The 20,606-nt window shown below is 54.3% G+C and overlaps 1 protein-coding gene across 1 annotated transcript; it reads left to right on the forward strand.

Moving 5' to 3' along the window:
• The first annotated feature begins 1,867 nt into the window (after positions 1-1,867).
• MCM5 (minichromosome maintenance complex component 5) lies at positions 1,868-19,818 on the forward strand. The gene is made up of 17 exons (XM_081128543.1): positions 1,868-1,935; positions 2,212-2,386; positions 3,888-4,014; positions 4,094-4,222; positions 4,968-5,140; positions 7,074-7,229; positions 9,151-9,317; positions 9,813-9,984; positions 10,783-10,894; positions 12,193-12,336; positions 12,679-12,744; positions 12,963-13,139; positions 13,790-13,902; positions 15,425-15,553; positions 16,559-16,701; positions 18,449-18,576; positions 19,489-19,818. The coding sequence occupies exons 2-17, from the start codon at positions 2,220-2,222 to the stop codon at positions 19,588-19,590; spliced, it is 2,205 nt and encodes a 734-aa protein (XP_080984669.1). The 5' UTR covers positions 1,868-1,935; positions 2,212-2,219; the 3' UTR covers positions 19,591-19,818.
• The last annotated feature ends 788 nt before the right edge of the window (positions 19,819-20,606 follow it).

Below are 20,606 nucleotides of genomic sequence, written 5' to 3' on the forward strand. Positions count from 1 at the left end.
TCCAGGACAAGCAGAATAGGGAAACTGAGACAGTTAAACAAGCAGTTTGTGTCCACCTAGTAAATCCTGTCTTTCCCCAAACCAAGGACACTGAAGAGTAAATGGTTTGCACTTCTCCTCCCCAACCAGAGGCTAAATAGTTTAAATCGCCCCACTCCGGAAGACAGACAGCAGGAATCCAATTAGTGCCATTTGCCAACCACACCCAAGGACGGACTAATTAAGAGGGGAAAAAAAAATCTCATTTTGGTCAGTGGGCATAAAGCTCATGAATATTCTAATGCTGTGCCCCTAAGGCCTCCCCTGAGCGCCCAGCCTTTGAAGCCCCTGAAAAGGAAGGTCCCGGGCTCTCCCCCAGGGAACACACCGGGGCCGCTCCCTTCCCCGCTCCGTCCCCCACAGGCAGGTGTCCCCGAGCCTCTAAGCCACCCCCTGAGACTTGCAACTAGGGGGAGCAATGGGCAGCTCCTGGGGGGGGCTGACCCCTGGGCCTGTCCCCAAGGCCCCCTCTCGCTGACCCGCCAGTGGGCCGGGCAGCCCAGCGCGTCCTCGTGTCACCGGCCTAAGCGCATTTCTGCAGCGGCCAATGAACTGCTGCTTTCTCCGCTGTCTCGGTCAAAATCTTTCCTTGGAGAAGACGAGAGCCCAGGACTTCTCGTCTGGCCGGGGACACGCAGAGTAGGGATCCCCGAAACCCGGCGTCCAGGTCTCCGGGCAGCGGCCGGGCTGGGCCGTCGGGGCGGGGAGGGCGGGGCGGGCGCGGGGTGGGCGGGACCGGCGGGGTGGGCGGGACCGGCGGGGTGGGCGGGGCCGGCGGGGTGGGCGGGCCCGGCGGGGTGGGCGGGGCCGGCGGGGTGGGCGGGGCCGGCGGGGTGGGCGGGGCCGGCGGGCAGCCGCGGGGACTGCAGTCCGGAGCGCGGCCGGGAACCGGCGCCGGCGCGTTGCGGGAACTAAGCGCCTCGCCGGGAGTGGGACGTGCGTGTCCGCTCCCACGTGAGCTATCGGTGAGAAAAGCCGGGTTCGGACTCATCCGGTGTAATTTTTAGACACTGTAATAACACGTTTTAAACACTCCCCGTAAATGTTCGCGCGAACGTGGCCAAGAGAGTAAAAAGTTCTTCCCAGTTCGTGCCGGGGGACGGGAGGGGAAAAGGGGGGCGCCTGTGCCGCCCTTGTCGCCGCCCGGGCCTGCGGCGGTTTTTGCCAGATCTTCCTATTTTCCAAGCTAGGTTGGGACTATGATCTGGAATTTTCACCAGTTTTAAGCGCGCCCCGATACTTTACAGGCTTAAATGAAAAAGATACCATTTGGGTCTATGGAAGCATCGAGTCCCAGATGCATTAAGACCAGAGGTGACTGAGGTCTGACGACGCTCCACCTTTTGGAAGAGCGTGACCCGGGGGAGCAGGGGTGCAGGGGCCCCCCAGCCACTGGGGGGCGGCGGCTCGCACCAGGCAAGTGTGTACTGAGACCGCTCCCTTCCGAACCCTTGGTTCTATCACCCCGTGGCTCTGAAAGGGGTCACTTTCCCACGAGGCTCTTGAGAGCAGTGGACCGCAGAGCCCTCGGCACAGCGCCGCCGCCTGCCGGCCCGAAAGCCCGCCTCTCCGCCATCTTTGCGCTCGGCCCGCCCCTCCCCGCCTGTCCCCTTTCAGAAATTTCGCGCCAAATTGCCTGACGCACAAAATGGAGCCCGGAAAAAGGCCCGGAAACCTGACGTCATGAGCCCCGAAGCCAATCCTCTTGGGATGCCTGCGCAGGAGGAGGGGCTAGAGGGCTCAGAACGGCCCAATCGCTGGCCGCGGAGCGCAGGCGAGCCAATGGGGACGCAGCGGCCGCGGCGTCCGAACGCTGCGTCTCGTTTTTCCCGCGAAACTCGGCGGCGGAGCTTGGGGGTGCTGGTCTCTCCAGGTCCGTGGGGTGCAGGCAGAGAGGTGAGGCCGGCGGGACTGGGGAGTGGGGACCCGGGAGCCCGCCCCACGGGGGTCGGCAGGCGTCTGCCTCTGGGGGCGCAGTAAGCGTGGGCGGGGGTTTGTCCTGGGAGGACCGAGGTCCGGCCCGGAGCCGGGAGGGGGAGCCAGGGTTCCCCCACCCGCTGTGGGAGCCGGGACACTCTCGCCCCGCGTGCGGCGCGGAGGCCGCCGACGTCGGGGCGGAGGGGAGGCCGCGCGCCGCCCGCAGTCGGCTCCATCGCCTCGTCCCCGCGCCAGGTGCAGTCATGTCAGGCTTCGACGACCCCGGCGTTTTCTACAGCGACAGCTTCGGGGGGGACACCGCGGCCGATGAGGGCAAGGCCCGCAAATCGCAGCTGCAGAGGCGCTTCAAGGAGTTCCTGCGGCAGTACCGAGTGGGCACCGACCGCACCGGCTTCACCTTCAAATACAGGTGCGGGCTGGAGCGGGGCCGGAGGGGAGAGGCACCTGCGGACTCCCTGCTGGAGGGCTGGGCGCACGTCTCCATTCAGAGCCTTGGGGGGACTGGCAGGAGGTGAAGGAGCCTGTCCCATTCTACGGATTCGGTCCCAGCGGTGCTTCCTCAGACTCCCAGCGCCGGATGGGATTTAGTTGTGCATATTTCATACCTGAAGTTGACTTTTGAGTACCCCAGCTAGAGCCACTTGGGCCCTTTGGTTCTTTTTCCAGTTCCCCTACCTGTGTTTTCTTACTGTCTTCCCATGTAAGGTCAGAAGTACTGCAGGAATTCAAGCACTCTGGGTGCAGTTAGTGAAGATGGGAGTTAGGATTTATTTCACTTGTTCATTCATTCCAGCGGTGTAACCTCTATTGATTGTGCACCTGCTGCATGCCAGGCACTGCTCCAGGTGCAGGGATGCAGCACTGAAGGAGCAGGGCAGGGTCCCTGCGCCTGGTCGTTGTACAACCTGTGATATTGTACCAAGTCATCGCAGGCCCTTCCAATGCAGAGAACATGAGTTTGCAGGTCCAGGCTCTGTTGGAGTGACTTCCAAGTAACAGTCTCTCTGGTCCTCAGTTTCTTTATCGGTAAAATGGGCATAGTGATTCCTGCCTCCATTTATTTATTCATGCACCAGCTGACATTGACCATCTCTGTGCCTGGCACTGTGCTAGTCACTGAGATACAAACATGAAAAGACCCATAGTACTTGTAATAAAGAAGTAGGTGGGAGTGAGGCATAGAGACCAACAAATAATTACAAGGTGAGAGTCTCCTCAAAGGAATGTAAAAGAGGAGTTAGGGGAGGCTTCCAGAGGAGCTGAAGTTCAAGGTGACCCCTGAGCTGACAGAAGAGTTGTGCATTCTACATAGCAGTTGCATGAGCAGGGGTATGGGGTGGCCTGTTAGTGCAAGGGGATCTCGGGCCAGGCTGGCTCCCAGGCATAAGGGGGAAGGGGACAAGGCCTGAGATGAGGCGCGGAGCAGGCTCTGTGTAGGTCTGTGGTCCCCAAGTGTATTTTGGGACAATAGTCCCAGGGGATGCTCTGTACAAAGAGTTAGTCTGGTGGTTGACAAGACAGACATGGTGTCTGCTGCCTTCTGTCTCCAGGTTCTGAGGTATGTCCTTATTAGTTTCCTGAGAGAGTTAAAGGCTCCAAGGAGTCCTGAAATGAAAGAACGGGTTTGCAGTGAGAGCCTCCCAGACTGACCTGTGTGCAGAATCCTGTCTGAGGGTCGACACATCCTTTCCATGGAGCTTTCTTTGGAGGATGCCTCTGCCAGCAGTGGGAGCCTCTGCAGGGTTAAGTACCGGAACCACCTAGAATTTGATGTGTGTTTGGGAAGAGAAGTGATAGAGTAGTGTCGGCAATGGTGAGGGCACATTCAGGGTGCAGTTCACCTCAGCCAGTGTTGGTTTCCTCTCCTCTGCACCCTTCCCCACCTTCACCCTGCTACCTGCCCACTCCAGGGATGAACTCAAACGGCATTACAACCTGGGAGAGTACTGGATCGAGGTGGAGATGGAGGACCTTGCCAGCTTTGATGAAGACCTGGCCGACTTCTTGTATAAGCAGCCTACCGAGCATTTGCAGCTGGTGAGTGGGACCCTGTCCCCGCATCCCCTAGGGCTGGCCCTGCTCCAGGCACTAACAGCCCATTCCCTTCCTCCTCCAGCTGGAGGAAGCTGCCAAGGAGGTGGCCGATGAGGTGACTCGGCCACGGCCCGCTGGTGAGGAGGTGCTCCAGGACATCCAGGTCATGCTCAAGTCGGACGCCAGCCCATCCAGCATTCGTAGCCTGAAGGTGGGTTTGCTTAGAGGCCAGGTGGAAGGTGGCAGTGGCAGCTGCGTGGTGCAGGGGGGCTTCAGAGGCAGGCGCGTCTGGTTGCCAGCTCTGTGATCCTGGACCGAATTAACTCATTGGATAAGTGTTTACTGAGCTCCTCGTGCGGGCAAAGCAACCCCCAATCCTTTCCAACTCTGAAATTCTGGAGTGCCAGGATACCTGCAGCTTTGTACATTATTTTCCAAAAAAACATGGTTTCTGGTTGTTTCAGTAGTTCCAGTATACCCCTGGGCCATGGCAGGCACTGTGACTCTGGCCTCAGTTACCAAAGGGGAGCTGGCCTCCGTTCTGTGTTTCTTCCCTCTCCATCTCCAGGCATTGGGGGGAAGGGCATCAACATGAACCTGTAACCTACCTGTCTGTCCCAGGAAAACTACTGGAATGGGGAAAAAAAATGATGAAACTTTTCTTGTTTTTTGGTTTCTTATTATAAAATAGTAAACACAAAAAAGTAGGATAGTATAATAAATCCCATATACCTTCACCTATAAATTTAACAGTGGTTAACATTTTGCCTAATATGCTTTCTTTCTCTCTCATTATTGTTATTACTTTTTTTGGCTAAACTATTTTTAAAGTAAGTTACAGACATGGCTTTTTATTTCTAAATATTTCAGTCTGCATTAAAAGACAGATTTTCATGCATAATCTCAGGTATACCTGGCTCCCTTTAGCCAACCACTTTCCAATGGTTCTGTTGCAGTCAGACATGATGTCACACTTGGTAAAGATCCCCGGCATCATCATCTCAGCATCCGGGGTCCGCGCCAAGGCCACCCGCATCTCCATCCAGTGCCGCAGCTGCCGCAACACCCTCACCAACATCGCCATGCGCCCAGGCCTGGAGGGCTATGCCCTGCCCAGGAAGTGCAACACGTGAGTGGACCTTGAACGGCCTCCAGGGCTGTGAGGAGGCGACCTGAGTGGAGATGGGAAGGATGGGGACACTGCAGCAGGGAGGGGCCGGGGCAGGGGATGCCCAGTGGGGGAGGCACAGAGCTGACGCCCCGGGGCTCAGGGTTCTACACCATATCCCTTTGCATTGGTGAGTTCTGTCTGCACCAGGATGCCTGGACAACCTGTGTGGGGAACACAGGGTTGGGAGGGAAAGGTTCAGAGCCGTCTATCTGGAGTCTTCTGAAGCAAACTATGGCTTGCTGGGCCAGATCCGGAGGCCCCAAGAACACAGCCTATGACCACATTTGTACTGCAGATGCAGAGTGTGTGACTTTTTGGTCCACAAAACTGAAAACCCTTATTGTCTGGGCCCTTACAGAAAATGTTTGCTGACCCCTGATCTAAAGGCTCTACCCTCTCTTCCTGGCTGCTCTTGGCCTCTGTGCTGGTTGCCCTCAGCTTCCGGACCTAAGTTACAGTGCCCCAGACAGGGCTCAGCCACCTTTCTTCTCCGCACTCACTCCCTAGGTGGTCTTGGACTTTAAATATCGTCCATGTGCAGAGGACACGCATGAGTATTTCACTGACCTTCAGTCTCAAGTACAGCCACCTGCCAGAGCTTCCTCTCCAAGGATGTCTAATGGGCAGTGCACATTTGAACTTGACCCATGTCTCACACTGAACTGATTCCATCCCATCCCCACATCTGCCATTCCACAGCCCCTGTCTTCCTACCCCAACGTAGAGACACTACTATTTTAGGTATTCAGGCCCAAGTCCTTGGTCTCATAATGTTTCTTTCCATTTTGCATCCAAACAATCAGGAAGTCCTTTTGGCTCTGCCTTGAAGTTTGTATGTAGAGAATCTGACTGTTCCTACCACCTTTGGCACGTGCTTCCATGTTGTTTTCATCCTTTACCTGGAACTTTGCAGAAACCTGCTCCCTGAATCCCGTGTCCTCCCTCGTCCCCCAGTCTATTCTCTAGCCAACAGCCAGGTGACCCTTATACTGCAGGTGATTCAGTCATTACTGTCTTACCAAAGTCAAGGCCCAGTGTGTCCCACATGGCCCTCATGGTCTGTTTCCAGCTCTGCCCAGCCTCCCTCCTCTCTCGTCCCAGCCTTGCTGCGTCCCTCCTGTTCCTGGACTATAAGTAGCAGGGCCCCTGAACTTGCTGTTTCCTCTGCCCAGCATATCCTTTCCTCCAGCCTCCACAGCCCATGGCCTCACTTCTTCATCTTTTCCCTTAGATGTCACCTCACAGAGGTGCCGCCCTGTCCTTTGTCTTACTCTTGGTGCACACATACTCAGTCCTTCTTTCTCCTACCCGCCTGCTCAAGTGCCTGTGCTGCCTGTCACTCTGTTATGTATTTACTTGCCGGTTTGTTTTCAGTGTTCCCTGACTAGAACCCGAGCTCCATAAGAGCAGGGACTTTTTGTTCACTGCTGTGTCCTTGGCACCTAGAATAGTGCCCTGCACATAGGTGTTTTACTATAATATTGCTACAGTAGTTATGTGATTTCATTAGATAGGGGTATATAGAGGCTTAGACCCTGAGAATGGTCTCCAGGTGCCCATACCCTCAGGGATCCTGGGATTTGAGCGGAGTTTAGTGAGGTCATTGGCAGTCTGGCCCCTCTCTGCCTGTGGGGACACTGAGACCCTGTGAGAGGACTGGGAGTGTGACTTGTCTGTCTCCCAGCAAGTTCATGGAAGAGCCTGGCCTGGAGTTGGTCTCCTCACTCCTACTCCAGTATGCGGTCCCCCACAGAGCCACCCTTTTAGGGCCTTTCTGTGCCTTATCGTGGAGACCCTTGATTTGCTGCTGGCCATGCCTTGTTGCTGACTCCTAGGATGGGCTCTGGGTTCTCAGGATAGATCTGGTGACTCTGCTTTCTTCCCCCATCAGGGATCAGGCTGGGCGCCCCAGGTGCCCACTGGACCCGTATTTCATCATGCCTGACAAATGTAAGTGCGTGGACTTCCAGACTCTGAAGCTGCAGGAGCTGCCTGATGCAGTGCCTCACGGTGAGATGCCCAGGCACATGCAGCTCTACTGCGACAGGTGAGCTGGCTGGGTGTGGGCATCCACGAGGTCAGATGTCACTGGCTGTGTCCCTAAACTGGTGCTGGGTGTGGACTATCCAGCATGGTGGGTGAGGGAGGGGGAGAGGATGGCTGGTTAGGGGACTCTTGCCCTGTGCCTGGTACATCCTGTAGTTTCCTCTCATCTTCCCATCACCTGCAGGGGCATGTCAGTCCCCATTTTGCAGACTGAGGACATGTAACTGACTTAGTGCATGGAGGACCTTTGAGCCTGTGTTCTTCCTGGGAGAATCTCTCCAGCCCTCAATGCTGGGAGGCTCCAGGTGACAGAGCTAGATAACTAGCAGCTGGGAGGGCCTCATCTCAGCCTGACACCCTGCTGCTGCCCCCGCCTTGCTGTTAAGATCCTTCCTTGGATTTTGTTGAGTGATTGGAAAGAGGAAGAGAGTGCCGAGCTGGGGCCTGGTCCCTCACGGTAACAGGGGCATAAGGCTTGGAGATGGTGACTAGGGTTCTTACCCGGGGCTGCACACCCTGGCATTCACAGGTGTTCTGTGCGTGTAAGCTTTTCTGGGGAGCAGACCTACAGGTTTCATTAGCTGCTTCAGTGGCAGTAGAATGTGTAGAAGTCAGACTCTTGAGCAAGTTGCATGAACTTGCTGAGCCTCAGTTTCTTCGTCAGTAAAATGGGGATCAAGTGCGACAGTCCTTAATCTCTCATCAGGCTGCTGGGAGATTTAAACTGGGAAATGCATGTCAAATGTTGAGCACCGTTTCTCCTACAAACTAAGTATTCGTTATATATAGATTTTGTCCAAGCAGGTCTGATCCACAAAGCTCAAGTGGGACATAGGAAGAGGAGTCATAGAATCCTCTCATGGAACGTTAACAGTGACGATGACAGTCCTTCCTAGGCTGTGACTCTTCTGGTGTATAAAGCACTTCTGTATCTGTATCTCTTGCCTCACTGATCCCACAGTCCCTGGGGTAGGTCAGATCAGGGGTTATCATCCCTCAGGCTCAGAGAGTTGCAGTGACTTCTTTAAAGTCACACCGCTACTGAGTGGCAGTGTGCAGATACATGTCCCAGTGTTTCTTCCATGCCACACTGGCTGGAGGGACTCAGAGACTTCCTTGTTTCAACGTCTTATTTTTCAAAAGAGGAAATGAACCAGAGGCGAAATGACTTGGTTGAACTCATGGAGCCATGACGAGGCAGAAGTGGGGAGTAGCCCTTGCAGGGTGCTTGGGAGGGCATGAGGAAGGCTTCCCTGAAGCGGCTACGGGGAGCCCTGTGATGAGGCGTACAGCAGAGAGATGGAGGTGCGGCTTCTCTTTTCATTTTCTAATTTTAATTTTACTTTTTAGATTTTCTTCAATTACAGTTTACATTTAATATCATTATTTTATTTTTTTTTTTTTATCACCATTTATTCCCCCATATGCTCTCACCTCCCCCCCTGCCCCGCAATCACCACACTGTGTCCATGAGTTCTTTTTTTTTGTTCAGTTCCTCCACACCCACCAACAGTCTCAATATTATTTTGTATTATTTTCAGGTGTACAGCCTAGTGGTTAGACCATCATATACTTTGAGATGGGGCTTCTGATGGCTTGGGGTGGGCTAGCACTTCCCCTCTGACCCCAAGCAGCATAACAGATGAGCTTGTGAAGGCATCGGAAGGCTCGGGCCCTCACCATGGGCAAGAATCGTCAGCATTGTCCTCCAAGCAGCTGTCATCCAAGCCCAGGATGGGCTGTGATGAGGGGGAGAGAGACCCATTTTCTGGGCCTGTGGGGTGGAGAGGTCTGGAACCAGCTTGAGTTGTGAGGCCTCTGGTAGAAATGCTAAAGTGGACCGAGTGATGAGGTACATAGAGTCAGGACACTATCTCCACCAGGCTCTCATCTGTTTTTCCCCTTCCTCCCCATCTTCTCAGGTACCTGTGTGACAAGGTTGTCCCTGGGAACAGAGTCACCATCATGGGCATCTACTCCATTAAGAAGTTTGGCCTGACCTCCAGCAAGGGTCGAGACAGGGTGGGCGTGGGCATTCGGAGCTCCTACATCCGTGTCCTGGGCATCCAGGTGGACACGGATGGCTCTGGTGAGTTGGCTTTGGGGCCCTGGCCTGGCCCTGCCAAAAGATTGTGCTGCGTCCTGAGCCGAGCCCACGTTGTCTCTCCTGAATTACTGTTGGGCTTACTCCCTGCTCTCGCCCCTACACTCTGTTCCGCATAGCGCTCAGGGTAAGTGGTGCTGTCATAACCAAAAGACACCATGTCATTCCTTAGCTGAGAAGCACCCCAGCCCACTCCGCAAGATGGAGGACTTCCCAGGAGTCCCCAGAGGCCTCCACGATCTGGCCCTCTGGCTCCTCTGACTCCCTCCACTCTTCCCTTCTCTCACTGGACCCTGGAACACACAGGCCCACACCAAAGGGGGAGAACAGGGGCCTCTGTCTTTGTGCTGACACTTGTGCTGTCCTGACCCTGGGGACTCTCCCCTCTGAGAAGCCCTGAGCTGGCACCAGGCCGAATGGTGGGGTGGAGCTGGTTCTCCCTCACAGCTCTCATGCACCCTCCCTCCCTTCCCTACCCAGGCCGCAGCTTTGCCGGGGCCGTGACCCCGCAGGAAGAGGAGGAGTTCCGGCGCCTGGCCGCCCTCCCTAATGTCTATGAGGTCATCTCCAAGAGCATCGCTCCCTCCATCTTTGGGGGCACCGACATGAAGAAGGCCATTGCCTGCCTGCTCTTTGGTGGTTCCCGGAAAAGGTGGGGATCTAGGCTCCCCAAGTCTTGGAGGGGACAGTGACTTGGCTCATGGGATGACAGCTGCCAGATGGTCCGGACACGAATGCTCTTTTCGTTTTCCCAGGACTCAGCCCTGCTTGCTACTTGGGCACATGCCCCAGTTTCCAGGCTCCTTGTTGGCTGGCTGGAGACTAATCATGATCCCTCCAGAGAGACTCCATCCCCATCCCTGGCTAAGGGGTGGATTGTGGGAGACCTGGCGGGTACAGACCTGGCGGGGAGAGCTCTGGGTTTGCAGTTTGGAGACCAGGGATTAAATTTCTGCTGTGCTGCTTATTTGCTGTGTGACCTTGGGTGAGAGATACTATCTCTCTGAACCCATGCTTCCACATGGATACAACAGGTGAAAACCTAACACAGGGCGTCATGTGTCCTTTGAAACTATGAAGTAATAGAGGTCTGAAAATAATATGACTAGCAACTACCATCTACTGAATTACCATGCACTAGGCTTTTTTCTAAGTGCTTTTATGTGTCTGAAACCCAGTCAGTCCTCACCATAACTGAGAAAGCAACGATCGTGCCTATTTTATAGATGAGGGAATTGAAGCGTAGAGACCAAGCATAGAGGCAAGTTACCACCAGCGAGGCTAGGGGACACGGGGTTGTGATTGTGGTCTCAGCCCAGAGCCCCTGCCTCCCCGCTTGCTCTGAGGCTCGTGATAGTTCGGGGGCTGACCGCTAGCCTGCCGTGGCGTCCATTCTGAGGCCTGGCCCTCCGTGAGTTTTTGCCCTGCCCACCTGCATATCCTCCCCTAGGCTCCCTGACGGGCTCACTCGCCGAGGAGACATCAACCTGCTGATGCTGGGGGACCCGGGGACGGCCAAGTCCCAGCTGCTGAAGTTTGTGGAGAAATGTTCTCCCATTGGGGTGAGTGCCGGATGACCTGCTCTCCTTGGCTGCCCCTGCAGGGAGGAAGGCTGACCCAGAATTTCTTCTTGGTGGGCAGGATGACCTGGAATTTCTTCCTTACTCCCCTTGGTTGTGGTCAGGTGGCACAGCAGGAGAGGAGGAAGGAAATCAATAGGTGGGTGTAGTTTTGGGGTGGACAGCAGAGCGCCGGCTGAGAGGCAGGATGGGGTTTGGGTTTCAGCCTGGCTAGTCATTGGCTATGGACCTTGAGCAAGTCACCTAAGCTCCCTGAGCCTCAGCTTATCCATCGTCTAAAGCATAACACTGATAATAGTTATGGCTAAAGTCAAGGGCCAGGCACTGCTTGTAGTGCTTTACATATATTTACTTGCCCAGCGCGCACCTCAGCTCTGCAGTAGGGACTGCCCCGTCCTGTGGTCGAGGAAATGGGCACAGCATAGCTAAGTGTCCTGCTAGTAAGGGCGAGCACAGGGATTTGAACACAAGCGCCCAGTAAGCCAGGGCCTCCGCAGTGAGGAACGTGTCTGGAGATCGGGTGGGGCAAGGATACCTGCCGGGTTCAATGTGACAGAGTGTATAGGTGGGAGGTCTGGTCTCTAGATAGAGGTAGGAATTGTGTGTGACAAGTGCTCGTGCCAGGACTGCCCAGTAGAAGTGAGTGTGAACTACAAATGTGAGCCACGTGTGGGATTTTAGATGTTCTAGTAGGCACATTAGGAAGTGAAAGAAACAAGTGAAATTAATCATAACAATACTCTGTTTAATCCAGGATATTTAAAATATTTCAACATGTAGCTTAATGTTAAAAAAATACTAAGGAGATACTTTACATTCCTTTTTTAGCACGAAGTTTAAAATTTATATGTATTTTACAGTTAAGCCCGTCTCAAGGGCTCAGTGACAGCATGTGACATGGGATGGCATGGGATTTGGGGTAGGGGAAGCTTTTTCCTGGGAGTGAGAAGCCTGTCCCAGCTGTGAGGCTATGTGGAAGTGACAGTCCTCTCCTCTGGGCCTCACTGTGCTCCTCTGTGAGCAGGGCCCCTAAGGACTGCTGTGGCGGGGCTCAGGAGCGTAATGGGTGTGAATTATCCAGTGGGGGCGAACCTCCAGGCCAGACGGGCCAGGGCGGAGTCCTCATCCAGAGGGAGGCTCCTTGAGTTCTATTCTGTGCTCTAGCCAGCTGTGATGTGTGACCTTGGGTGAACCACGGCTCTCTGGTCCCCTTGACTTAGTGGGGTCAGAGCATGGAGCCGTGTTGGGCCCTGACACCTCCTCCCATGACCCTTCCCCAGGTGTATACATCCGGGAAAGGCAGCAGCGCAGCGGGCCTGACAGCCTCCGTGATTAGGGACCCTTCGTCCCGGAACTTCATCATGGAGGGCGGAGCCATGGTCCTGGCTGATGGCGGGGTCGTCTGTATCGATGAGTTTGACAAGGTGAGGCTGACAGGGTGAAGTAGTGGCCGAAAGGTGGGTGGCACCTAGTCATCTCAGGGCAGGGGGTGTGGCCTTCTGTGCCTGGACAGCAGAAACCACCTCTGATTTGGAAACTTATATCCAGTCTCCTGCCTGTCACTACAGGGTAACTGGGAAGTAGCTTGACCTCTCCCAGCATCTTTTCACATCTGGACAGTTGTCACTGGGATGAGAGGTGACCCAGTTCCTGCCATTGGCCTGGCATGAAGCTGGGACTGGGGAGTAGTTGTGCTGTTGCTTTCCTGCTGGTACTGCTCCCCCACCCCTCACCTGGTCTGATGGACTCTTCTCTCCTCTGTGCAGATGCGAGAAGATGACCGAGTGGCAATCCATGAGGCCATGGAGCAGCAGACCATCTCTATCGCCAAGGTGTGTGGTCCTCCCTGGCAAGCCTACTCGGCGAGGTCCAGTGTGGCCTGGCCAGGCCCCTGGTGCTCTGAGTGCTGGGCTGAGTCCTTTCTATTCAGGTCTCTGCCAGCAGCAGCAGCAGCAGGCCTAGAATCGCAGGTCCATGTGTTCAGGCTTGAGAGCCGTGTCTGGGGTCCTCATCTCTGATCTGTCATCTCCTTTTCACTCTTCCCTCTCAGGCCGGGATCACCACTACCCTCAACTCCCGCTGCTCCGTCCTGGCTGCTGCCAACTCAGTGTTCGGCCGCTGGGATGAGACGAAGGGGGAGGACAACATTGACTTCATGCCCACCATCTTGTCCCGCTTTGACATGATCTTCATTGTCAAGGACGAGCACAATGAGGAAAGGGATGTGGTGAGTCAGGGCCACAGGGTGCACTGGGTGCACTGGGCTTGGCTTGAGGCCCACGGTTCTGGGGGAGGGTGAACAAGAAACTTGGCTAAAGCCCTGACCATCAGATAAGGCCCATAAGTGGGTAGCCAAGGAGGTGGCACTTAGGGGTTGCAGAGACCATTGAACTAGGGTGCAGAGTTCTGCCTCTCTTGTGAGTGAGAGGCTGTGTAATTGGGGGCAAATCACTTCCCCTGGGCCTCAGTCCCTTGCATGTGAGATGGGGAGTTGACATTTGGGCGCAAGTGATAGAACCCCACCCAGTTCTGGTGTATAAATTTCTAAAGGAACTTAGTAGTTTATGGAATGGACAAGCCCAGAGTTTTGAGGCCTGTTAGGTCTAGGCCTTGGTGTCCTCGGCTCCTTCTGTCTTTACAGCTCTGCTGCCTCCTTGGGAGAGGCTTGTTCTCTGGCAGCTGCTCCCTCTGGTGATAGAGGAGGCCCTGGCAGCTCCAGGATTTTGTCTTAGCAGCCGACAGCCCCAGAGAAAGAGGAGGCCTCCCATTTTCCATTGGTTATAGCTCTACAAGTTCCCTCCCTGTCTGCTCGACCCCTGTTGAGAGACAGGCTCCAGAGGGCCTGCTGGCTGACCCAGAGTCCCCTCTGCCTGCTAGATGCTGGCCAAACACGTCATCACTCTGCACGTGAGTGCACTCACGCAGACCCAGGCTGTGGAGGGCGAGGTTGACCTGACCACGCTGAAGAAGTTCATCTCCTACTGCCGAACGTGAGTACTAGATGCTGGTCCCTGGGCCTGCCCCTCATGAAGGATGCCTGAGATGATGCTGTTCTTTGAGTTTTAGCTCTGCTGAATCTGCTCTACTCCTTTCTGACCTTACACAGGTCACTCAGTGGCTGTCTGCCTCAGTTTCCCCATCTCCAAAATGAGGGTGTAGGATTTAGATGGTCTCAAAGACACCCCCTTGATGGACATTCAGGAAGGCAAGGCAGTGTGGTCATTTTGGACACAGGCTCTGGTAGTGCCGGACCCCACTCTGTGACCTCGGGCAAGTCATTTGACCTCTGAGCCTTGCTCTCTCCAGGTTGGTGTTTATAAGGATTGCACAAGACAATGAGTTTGTGCTTGGCACAGCCCTGCGCCAAGTAAACTCTCAGTAAATGGCAGTTGCAACTTTGTTATTCTCATAGACTGTCAGTAACAGTAATCAAATGTAGTAGGGTAATTGTTCCCTGCCCGGTGTTCTTCTCAGTATTTTATGGACAACTGAAATTTAGCCCTCCCGCAAACCTATGAAACTGGTATATTATTATCCCGTTTTGTAGATAAGGAAGCTGGGACAAAGAAAGGTGAAGTGACTTGTCTAAAGTCACAGGTAGGAGGTAGTGGAACCAGGATTTGAACCCAGGTACCTGCTCCAGAGATTATGCTTTTAGCCACTATGGCAAGGTTCTTGATATGCAGCTCGGTTGTCTTTCATTGGCTGGCAGTAATACCCGAGGGTGGAGGAATCTTTGAGTGCCCCTTCCATGGGAGGTGAAATGCTAGTCGGGTGGGTCCCTAACTCACCACCTCTGGGGTGAGGGGTGGTGTAGTGCCCAGTGATTTCTGGGTCTTCACAGTTCCGAGCTCCTCATGACCTTGGGGAGCTGACTCCCTGCCTCTGGCCTTGGTCTCCTGATCCTCAGGATGAGGGTTGGATTAGGTGACCTAAGGCTTCCCCTAAATCAGTGACTGCCAGTTGACCTGTGGGGGTGGGCGGGGATAGGACTCGGGTAGATCCTGTGCCGCCCCCCCTCCCCCCTGAGAGAGTGATGTGCTCCCTGTTCCTGGATAGCAGTCACTGCCAAGTCTCTTGTGAGCATCATTGTGTATCACTTTCTCAGATGTGTTGGGTGGTAGAGAAATTGGGTCGAGGACTGCTGAGAGCCTACCGTCCTGTGGGCCCATGGTTCTGTACTGTGGATGAGGCAACCCCCCCTTCATGACAAGAGCCACATGTCATCCAGCAGTATGGAGGGGCGGTCTTCACCCCCTGCAGACGGGCCTGGCTTTCCTTTACCTGTTTTCCGACAAAGGCACCTATTTTCTCCCAGTGTTGATCTGTGACACCTGTCCATAGCCCATATTTTACTTAAATCTCGTCCAAATGATGCACCCGAGGGTGGAGGAAAGCACATGATTTTCCCCCTGCTGGGGGAAAGCACATGATTTAAGCTGGCTGGGGGCAGGGAGGGTGCCCCAAGTTTCCTTTCTGGTCTCATGGCAGCCCCTCCTTACCCTTCTGCAGGAAGTGTGGCCCCCGGCTTTCAGCAGAGGCCGCAGAGAAGCTGAAGAACCGTTACATCCTCATGCGGAGCGGGGCCCGTCAGCACGAGAGGGACAGCGAACGCCGCTCTAGCATCCCCATCACTGTGCGGTGAGCAGCGGGCGGGGCTGGGTGCACAGGCCTCACTTCACAGGCAGGGTATGCTGGGCGAGCGGCTCTGGGCCATCGCTAACCTCACAGCACAGGCCCTCAGTAAGGCCTGCTGGGCAGGCAGGGGGCCCCTTTTGGAGTGTTAACAGTGGTCTCCCTGATTATCTGCGTTTCTTGGTTTCCTTAAGGTCAGGAAAACCTAGAACCTTCTTTTCTGAAATCCATCTGGCTTCCCGCCTTGCAGGGAAGCCCGAGGGTGAGGGAAGGCCCAGGCCTGGGAGTCAAGAGACCTAGGTCCTCACCTCTAGCCCACTGTGTGACTGCAGGGAAATTGTTTTCCTTCTCTGGACCTCAGTTTTCTTAGTTCCTAACTCTCTTCTTTCATGTGAGTTTATACAGTAGAGCACAGTGATTAAGAGCTGGGACCTACCTAGTTTGAATCCTTCCTTCAGCACTCATTAGTTAGCGGATTTGGTTGTATGTAATGGAAGATTCAAGAAAAGCTGCTTACGTAAATTGGAAATTTATTTTCCTTGTAGGTGAAAATATCTGAGGGGTAGGTAGTCTGGGATTGTTGTGATGGTTCCTCAGAGTCATCAGCAACCTGGGTTCCCTCAGACTCACCTTTAACGTCATAGTCCAACATGGCTGCTGGAGCTTCAGCCATCACCTCTGCATTCCAGGCGATGGGAGAGGAAGGGAAAGACGGGCCCACCTTTTAAGGATACTTTCTAAAATCCCCACAAAATGTTTGGGCTTACAACTCATTGGCCACACCTAGATGCAAGAGAGGCTGGGAAATGTCTTAGTGGGGTGTCATGTGCCGGAATAAAAGTTGGGGTTCCCTTACTGAGGAGGAAAGGAAGAGCGGTCATAACAGGTCGTGGGACAGCCAGCAGTCTCCCCTGCCGTCATACTACCTTGGGAAGTACTGCCTTGGTGCCAGGATGTGCAGAGAGGGGAGATGGGCTCAGGCCACCCTGCTGTCCCGTTGCCCCCACACAGGCAGCTGGAGGCCATTGTGCGCATTGCTGAGGCCCTCAGCAAGATGAAGCTGCAGCCCTTCGCCACGGAGGCGGACGTGGAGGAGGCCCTGAGGCTCTTCCAGGTGTCCACGCTGGATGCTGCCTTGTCGGGCACCCTGTCAGGTGAGCAGATGTGGGCTGGGTAGCATGCTGGAGGCCCAAGTGTTTGTTGCTTTCCTGCATTTGCTTCCTTTCTGTTTTCTCCCTCTGGCCATTTTTCCTTTCAGGTGGGGAGAAGCAGCTTCTCCCCAGACCCATGAACCCAGTCCTCTGGAGCCAGTTCGTTAGAAATGGTAGTTTTGTCATTGGTCAAGAACAATAGTCAGCACCCTGTAAAGCTCTTTCCCTCGTTTTACTTACAGCTGGCCCCTGGAAGCCAGGCTGGCCACTGCGTCCTTCCCGTCTTAGATGAAAAACTGACTCTCAAGTCTTCTCAGGGTGCCCAAGGCCGCCGCTTGGCTAGAACACAAGTCTCTCTGCGCCTAGGCCGGCCTAGGCCACACTGTCCAAAGTCATACTGCCTGCTAAGGGTGGGCCTTTCTGCAGGCCTCTCCGGGGCACTGATCACATGCCAGGCTCTCAGGTAAATTCATTCTCTCACCGGCAGATACTTCATTGTGTTTAGTATTTGCCAGGAACTTCCTGGTGCTAGGAGTCTAAGAGCCAGCAGATCTCTTAAGTCCCTGCCTTGTGCAAGGGGCTCTCATTCCAAGTGGGGAAAGACAGAGAGCAAAGTGGCAAACAGATCAAGTTCAGGTAATGAAAGTGCAAAGGGGAGAGTCCCAGCAGGCCAGGTGTGTGGGAGAGGGATGGGGAGGCCTCTGAGGAGGTGACATTGAGCAAGGACTGGTGGTGTAAAGTGAGGAAATGTGGCTCCCTAGGGGACGAGTGCTCCTGGTAAAGGGAAGACAGAGTGCCAAGAACCCAAGGAGGGAGCAGGCTTGGCATGTTCAAGATCCAGTGTGGCTGGTGCCAGGGAAGGTGGGAGGGGTGGTAGGTGATGCCTGGTCTCTTCTCCTGCCCCCTTGGTGAAGACTAAGTCTCTGCCCTAAGGGGCTTCCTGTCACACCAGACAGTTGCTAATGGAGGGTTTTCTGGGATGCTGAGTGCACAGAGGACAGGTGTGATTTGGGGCAGCGAATTTGAGTTGGGAATTGCAGTTTTTGTAGGAGTTTGCCTTGCAGACTCATTTTAACTCTGAGCTGTGAATTCCCTGTCAGTGGCTTCCCTGACTGTAACCCCACCCTCTCCTTAGCTGAAACAGGGTCTCTGCAGCAGTAGATGGAAACCATGAGCCTTCTGCACCCAGGGCCCTGCACAGATGTCTCCAGGGCAGCCTGCCCTCTCCTGGGTCACTGGTGGTTCCCCTCCAGCTCTCCATCTAAGGTCTACTTCTCTAGGCCATTGTCCCTGCTGTTTATCCAGCTGGATGCATCCATGTGTTACCAACTTTCTCTCAAAAGCCAGCCTGTGCCTGTCCTCAGAGCCTCCAGTGGCTGCTTCTCCCACCAGAATAAAAACTGAACCTGTGCCAAGGCCTCCAGGGCCCCACAGGACCTGGCCCCTGGTTACCACTCTGGCCCCTGCACTGGGTTTTGAACCAGTCAGGCATGTTCCTACCTCATGCCTTTGCCCCTGCCGTTGCCTCTGCCTGGAGCTTCCTTCCTGACACGTTAGCCTTGTCCCTTGACTTCAGGTCTCTTTGGATGTTTCCTCAGTCGGGCTCTCACTTCCCTGGCACTCTATTCCTCTTCTTCTCATTTTCTCTTCTGGGTCTGCCTCCAGCCGTTCTTCCTTGGGATAGAGGCCTCCATCTCTCCAAGCCTCCCCAGCACCCTGGCCCACCCACCCGTCTCCTTTCTGCCCACAGGAGTGGAGGGCTTCACCAGCCAGGAGGACCAGGAGATGCTGAGCCGCATCGAGAAGCAGCTCAAGCGCCGCTTTGCCATTGGCTCCCAGGTGTCGGAGCACAGCATTATCCAGGACTTCACCAAGCAGGTGGGCCTTCCCTGGGGCCGGCAGGGATGGGGAGGGTGCAAGAGGTCTCCGGGTAGCTGCCATGGCCCATTTCCTGCTCCCCAATACCTGTGTCCTGTTGCCCAGCAGACAAGCTGTGGGGCAACTGTTCCTTGTCCCAGATCTGTTCCCATTATTCCTCCCCTTGGGACTGGGCCATTTTTTTGTTTCATTGGGAGAGGACAGGTGGCTAGGGTTCTGGTGGAATGGCACTCAGTCTTCCCCAAGCTCTTCCCATCTACTCCTTCCCTCCATTGCCTGGAGTGAGGACAGGCAGAGCCAGGGGGGTGAGCCTCCCAGCTCACTGGGACAGTGCCCTTGACCCCATAGAGAGGAGCTGGCTTTTCAGATGTTATGGAGAACGTGTCACCACCTTAAACCTCAGGAACAATCCTAATTTCTGGTCTCCGCTCCTCTTTCATGTACAGCATCTCATTCTGATCCTTAGAGCAGTTTTATAGAGGAGGTAGTATCACATCTATTCTGTAGGTGAGCATACCAAGGCTTAGAGAGGTTGGGAGATAGAAACACCTTGGGTTTTAGAGTTAGATAGACTCGATTTAAGTCCCGTATCCACCATTTACTTGCTGTGTGACTGAGCAAATGACTGAGCTTCTCTGTGCCTCAGTTTCCTCCCCTGTAAAGAGGGGATGATTATAGTACCACCTGCACAGGGCTGTTGTGGTGATGGAGCCAGTTATGTTTGTGAAGACTTTGAACAGTCCCTGGTGCACGGTAGGTGCTCAGGAAGTGTGAGCCCTTCTTTGATCAAGATGGGGTGTGATGGGAAGTTCCCTGTGAGCAGGCAATGCATGGGAGCCCAGTGGGCAGGTTGGTGGGTGTCGTGGGGTCCCCTCAGGAAGCAGGCTCCTGCATCCAGCCTTGTGTCCACAGAAATACCCAGAGCACGCCATCCACAAGGTCTTGCAGCTCATGCTGCGGCGGGGCGAGATCCAGCACCGCATGCAGCGCAAGGTCCTCTACCGCCTCAAGTGAGCCTGCGCCACCTCCTGCACATCCCACAACCAGAATGTCGCTGTCACCTCTGCCTCCCCACGGCCATCTTCTTAAACTTCCTTCAAGCTCCTCTCTGCCCCTGGACAGAGGGGCCCCTGCCCCTGAGGAAGGAGCTGCCCTGTTGCCTCTGGGCATCAGCTGGACAGGTCCAGAAGTGTGCTTTTGGAGTTCAGTGAAATAATAAAGACTTGTATTTAGATACACAGAGGCTTCTTCTGGGTTTCTGACCTGCATCTGCCACTTGGGCTTCTGGGCGAGGCTCTTACTTTTGTGTTCCGGGTCCTCAGTTGCTCTTGGGAATGATAAAACCAGTTTCTTGCTGGCCCTGGTGACAGTCCAGCAGTGTCCAGTGTGTGTGTAAGTCTCTGTAAAGTAGGTAAGCTTGACCAGCCTCAGCTGTTCTGAGCAGCTTTGTGGTTGGGCAGGTGATACGGTTTTGCAGTCAGACTAGCTGGATTCACCCAATGTTTCTATGCCTCGGTCTCCTAGTCTGTAATGGGGATGACACTGGTTGTGTTGGGATAAATGAGCTACTGTTGGTGAAGTGCCTCAGAAGGTAGACCTGAGTGTGCGGTGAGATGTGGCATTTAGTGTTCAGGGACGTGGATACCCATCGGGCCTTCAAAGGAGGTAAAAGGAGGTGCTAGAATTCTGTGGATGGGTTCTCTGCCAGGGGCCCCCCATGTGCTGTGTGGCCTTGGGTAAAGCACTTTGACTTCTGTGTCTGAGTGTATGATCAGTAAACTGGAGGTCATGGGATTCATCACCCTAAGTTGTGAGGTTTGAGTGGAAGAAAGCACTAGTAACAGCAATATTAGAGAACACAAACAGTGCTCATTAATTGCCTGATACTGAGATACCAATATGAGTATGATTTTATTTTAAAAAGCTAAAAATCATAAAATTAAAAACCAATGAAGTAAAATATTTTATATTTAAAATGCATTTAGTAATATAAAGCCTCAAGCAAAACAGGAACTTAGAAATATATTTTA

This window comes from Miniopterus schreibersii (assembly GCF_964146895.1).
Source record: "Miniopterus schreibersii genome assembly, chromosome: 2".
Taxonomy (NCBI): domain Eukaryota; kingdom Metazoa; phylum Chordata; class Mammalia; order Chiroptera; family Miniopteridae; genus Miniopterus; species Miniopterus schreibersii.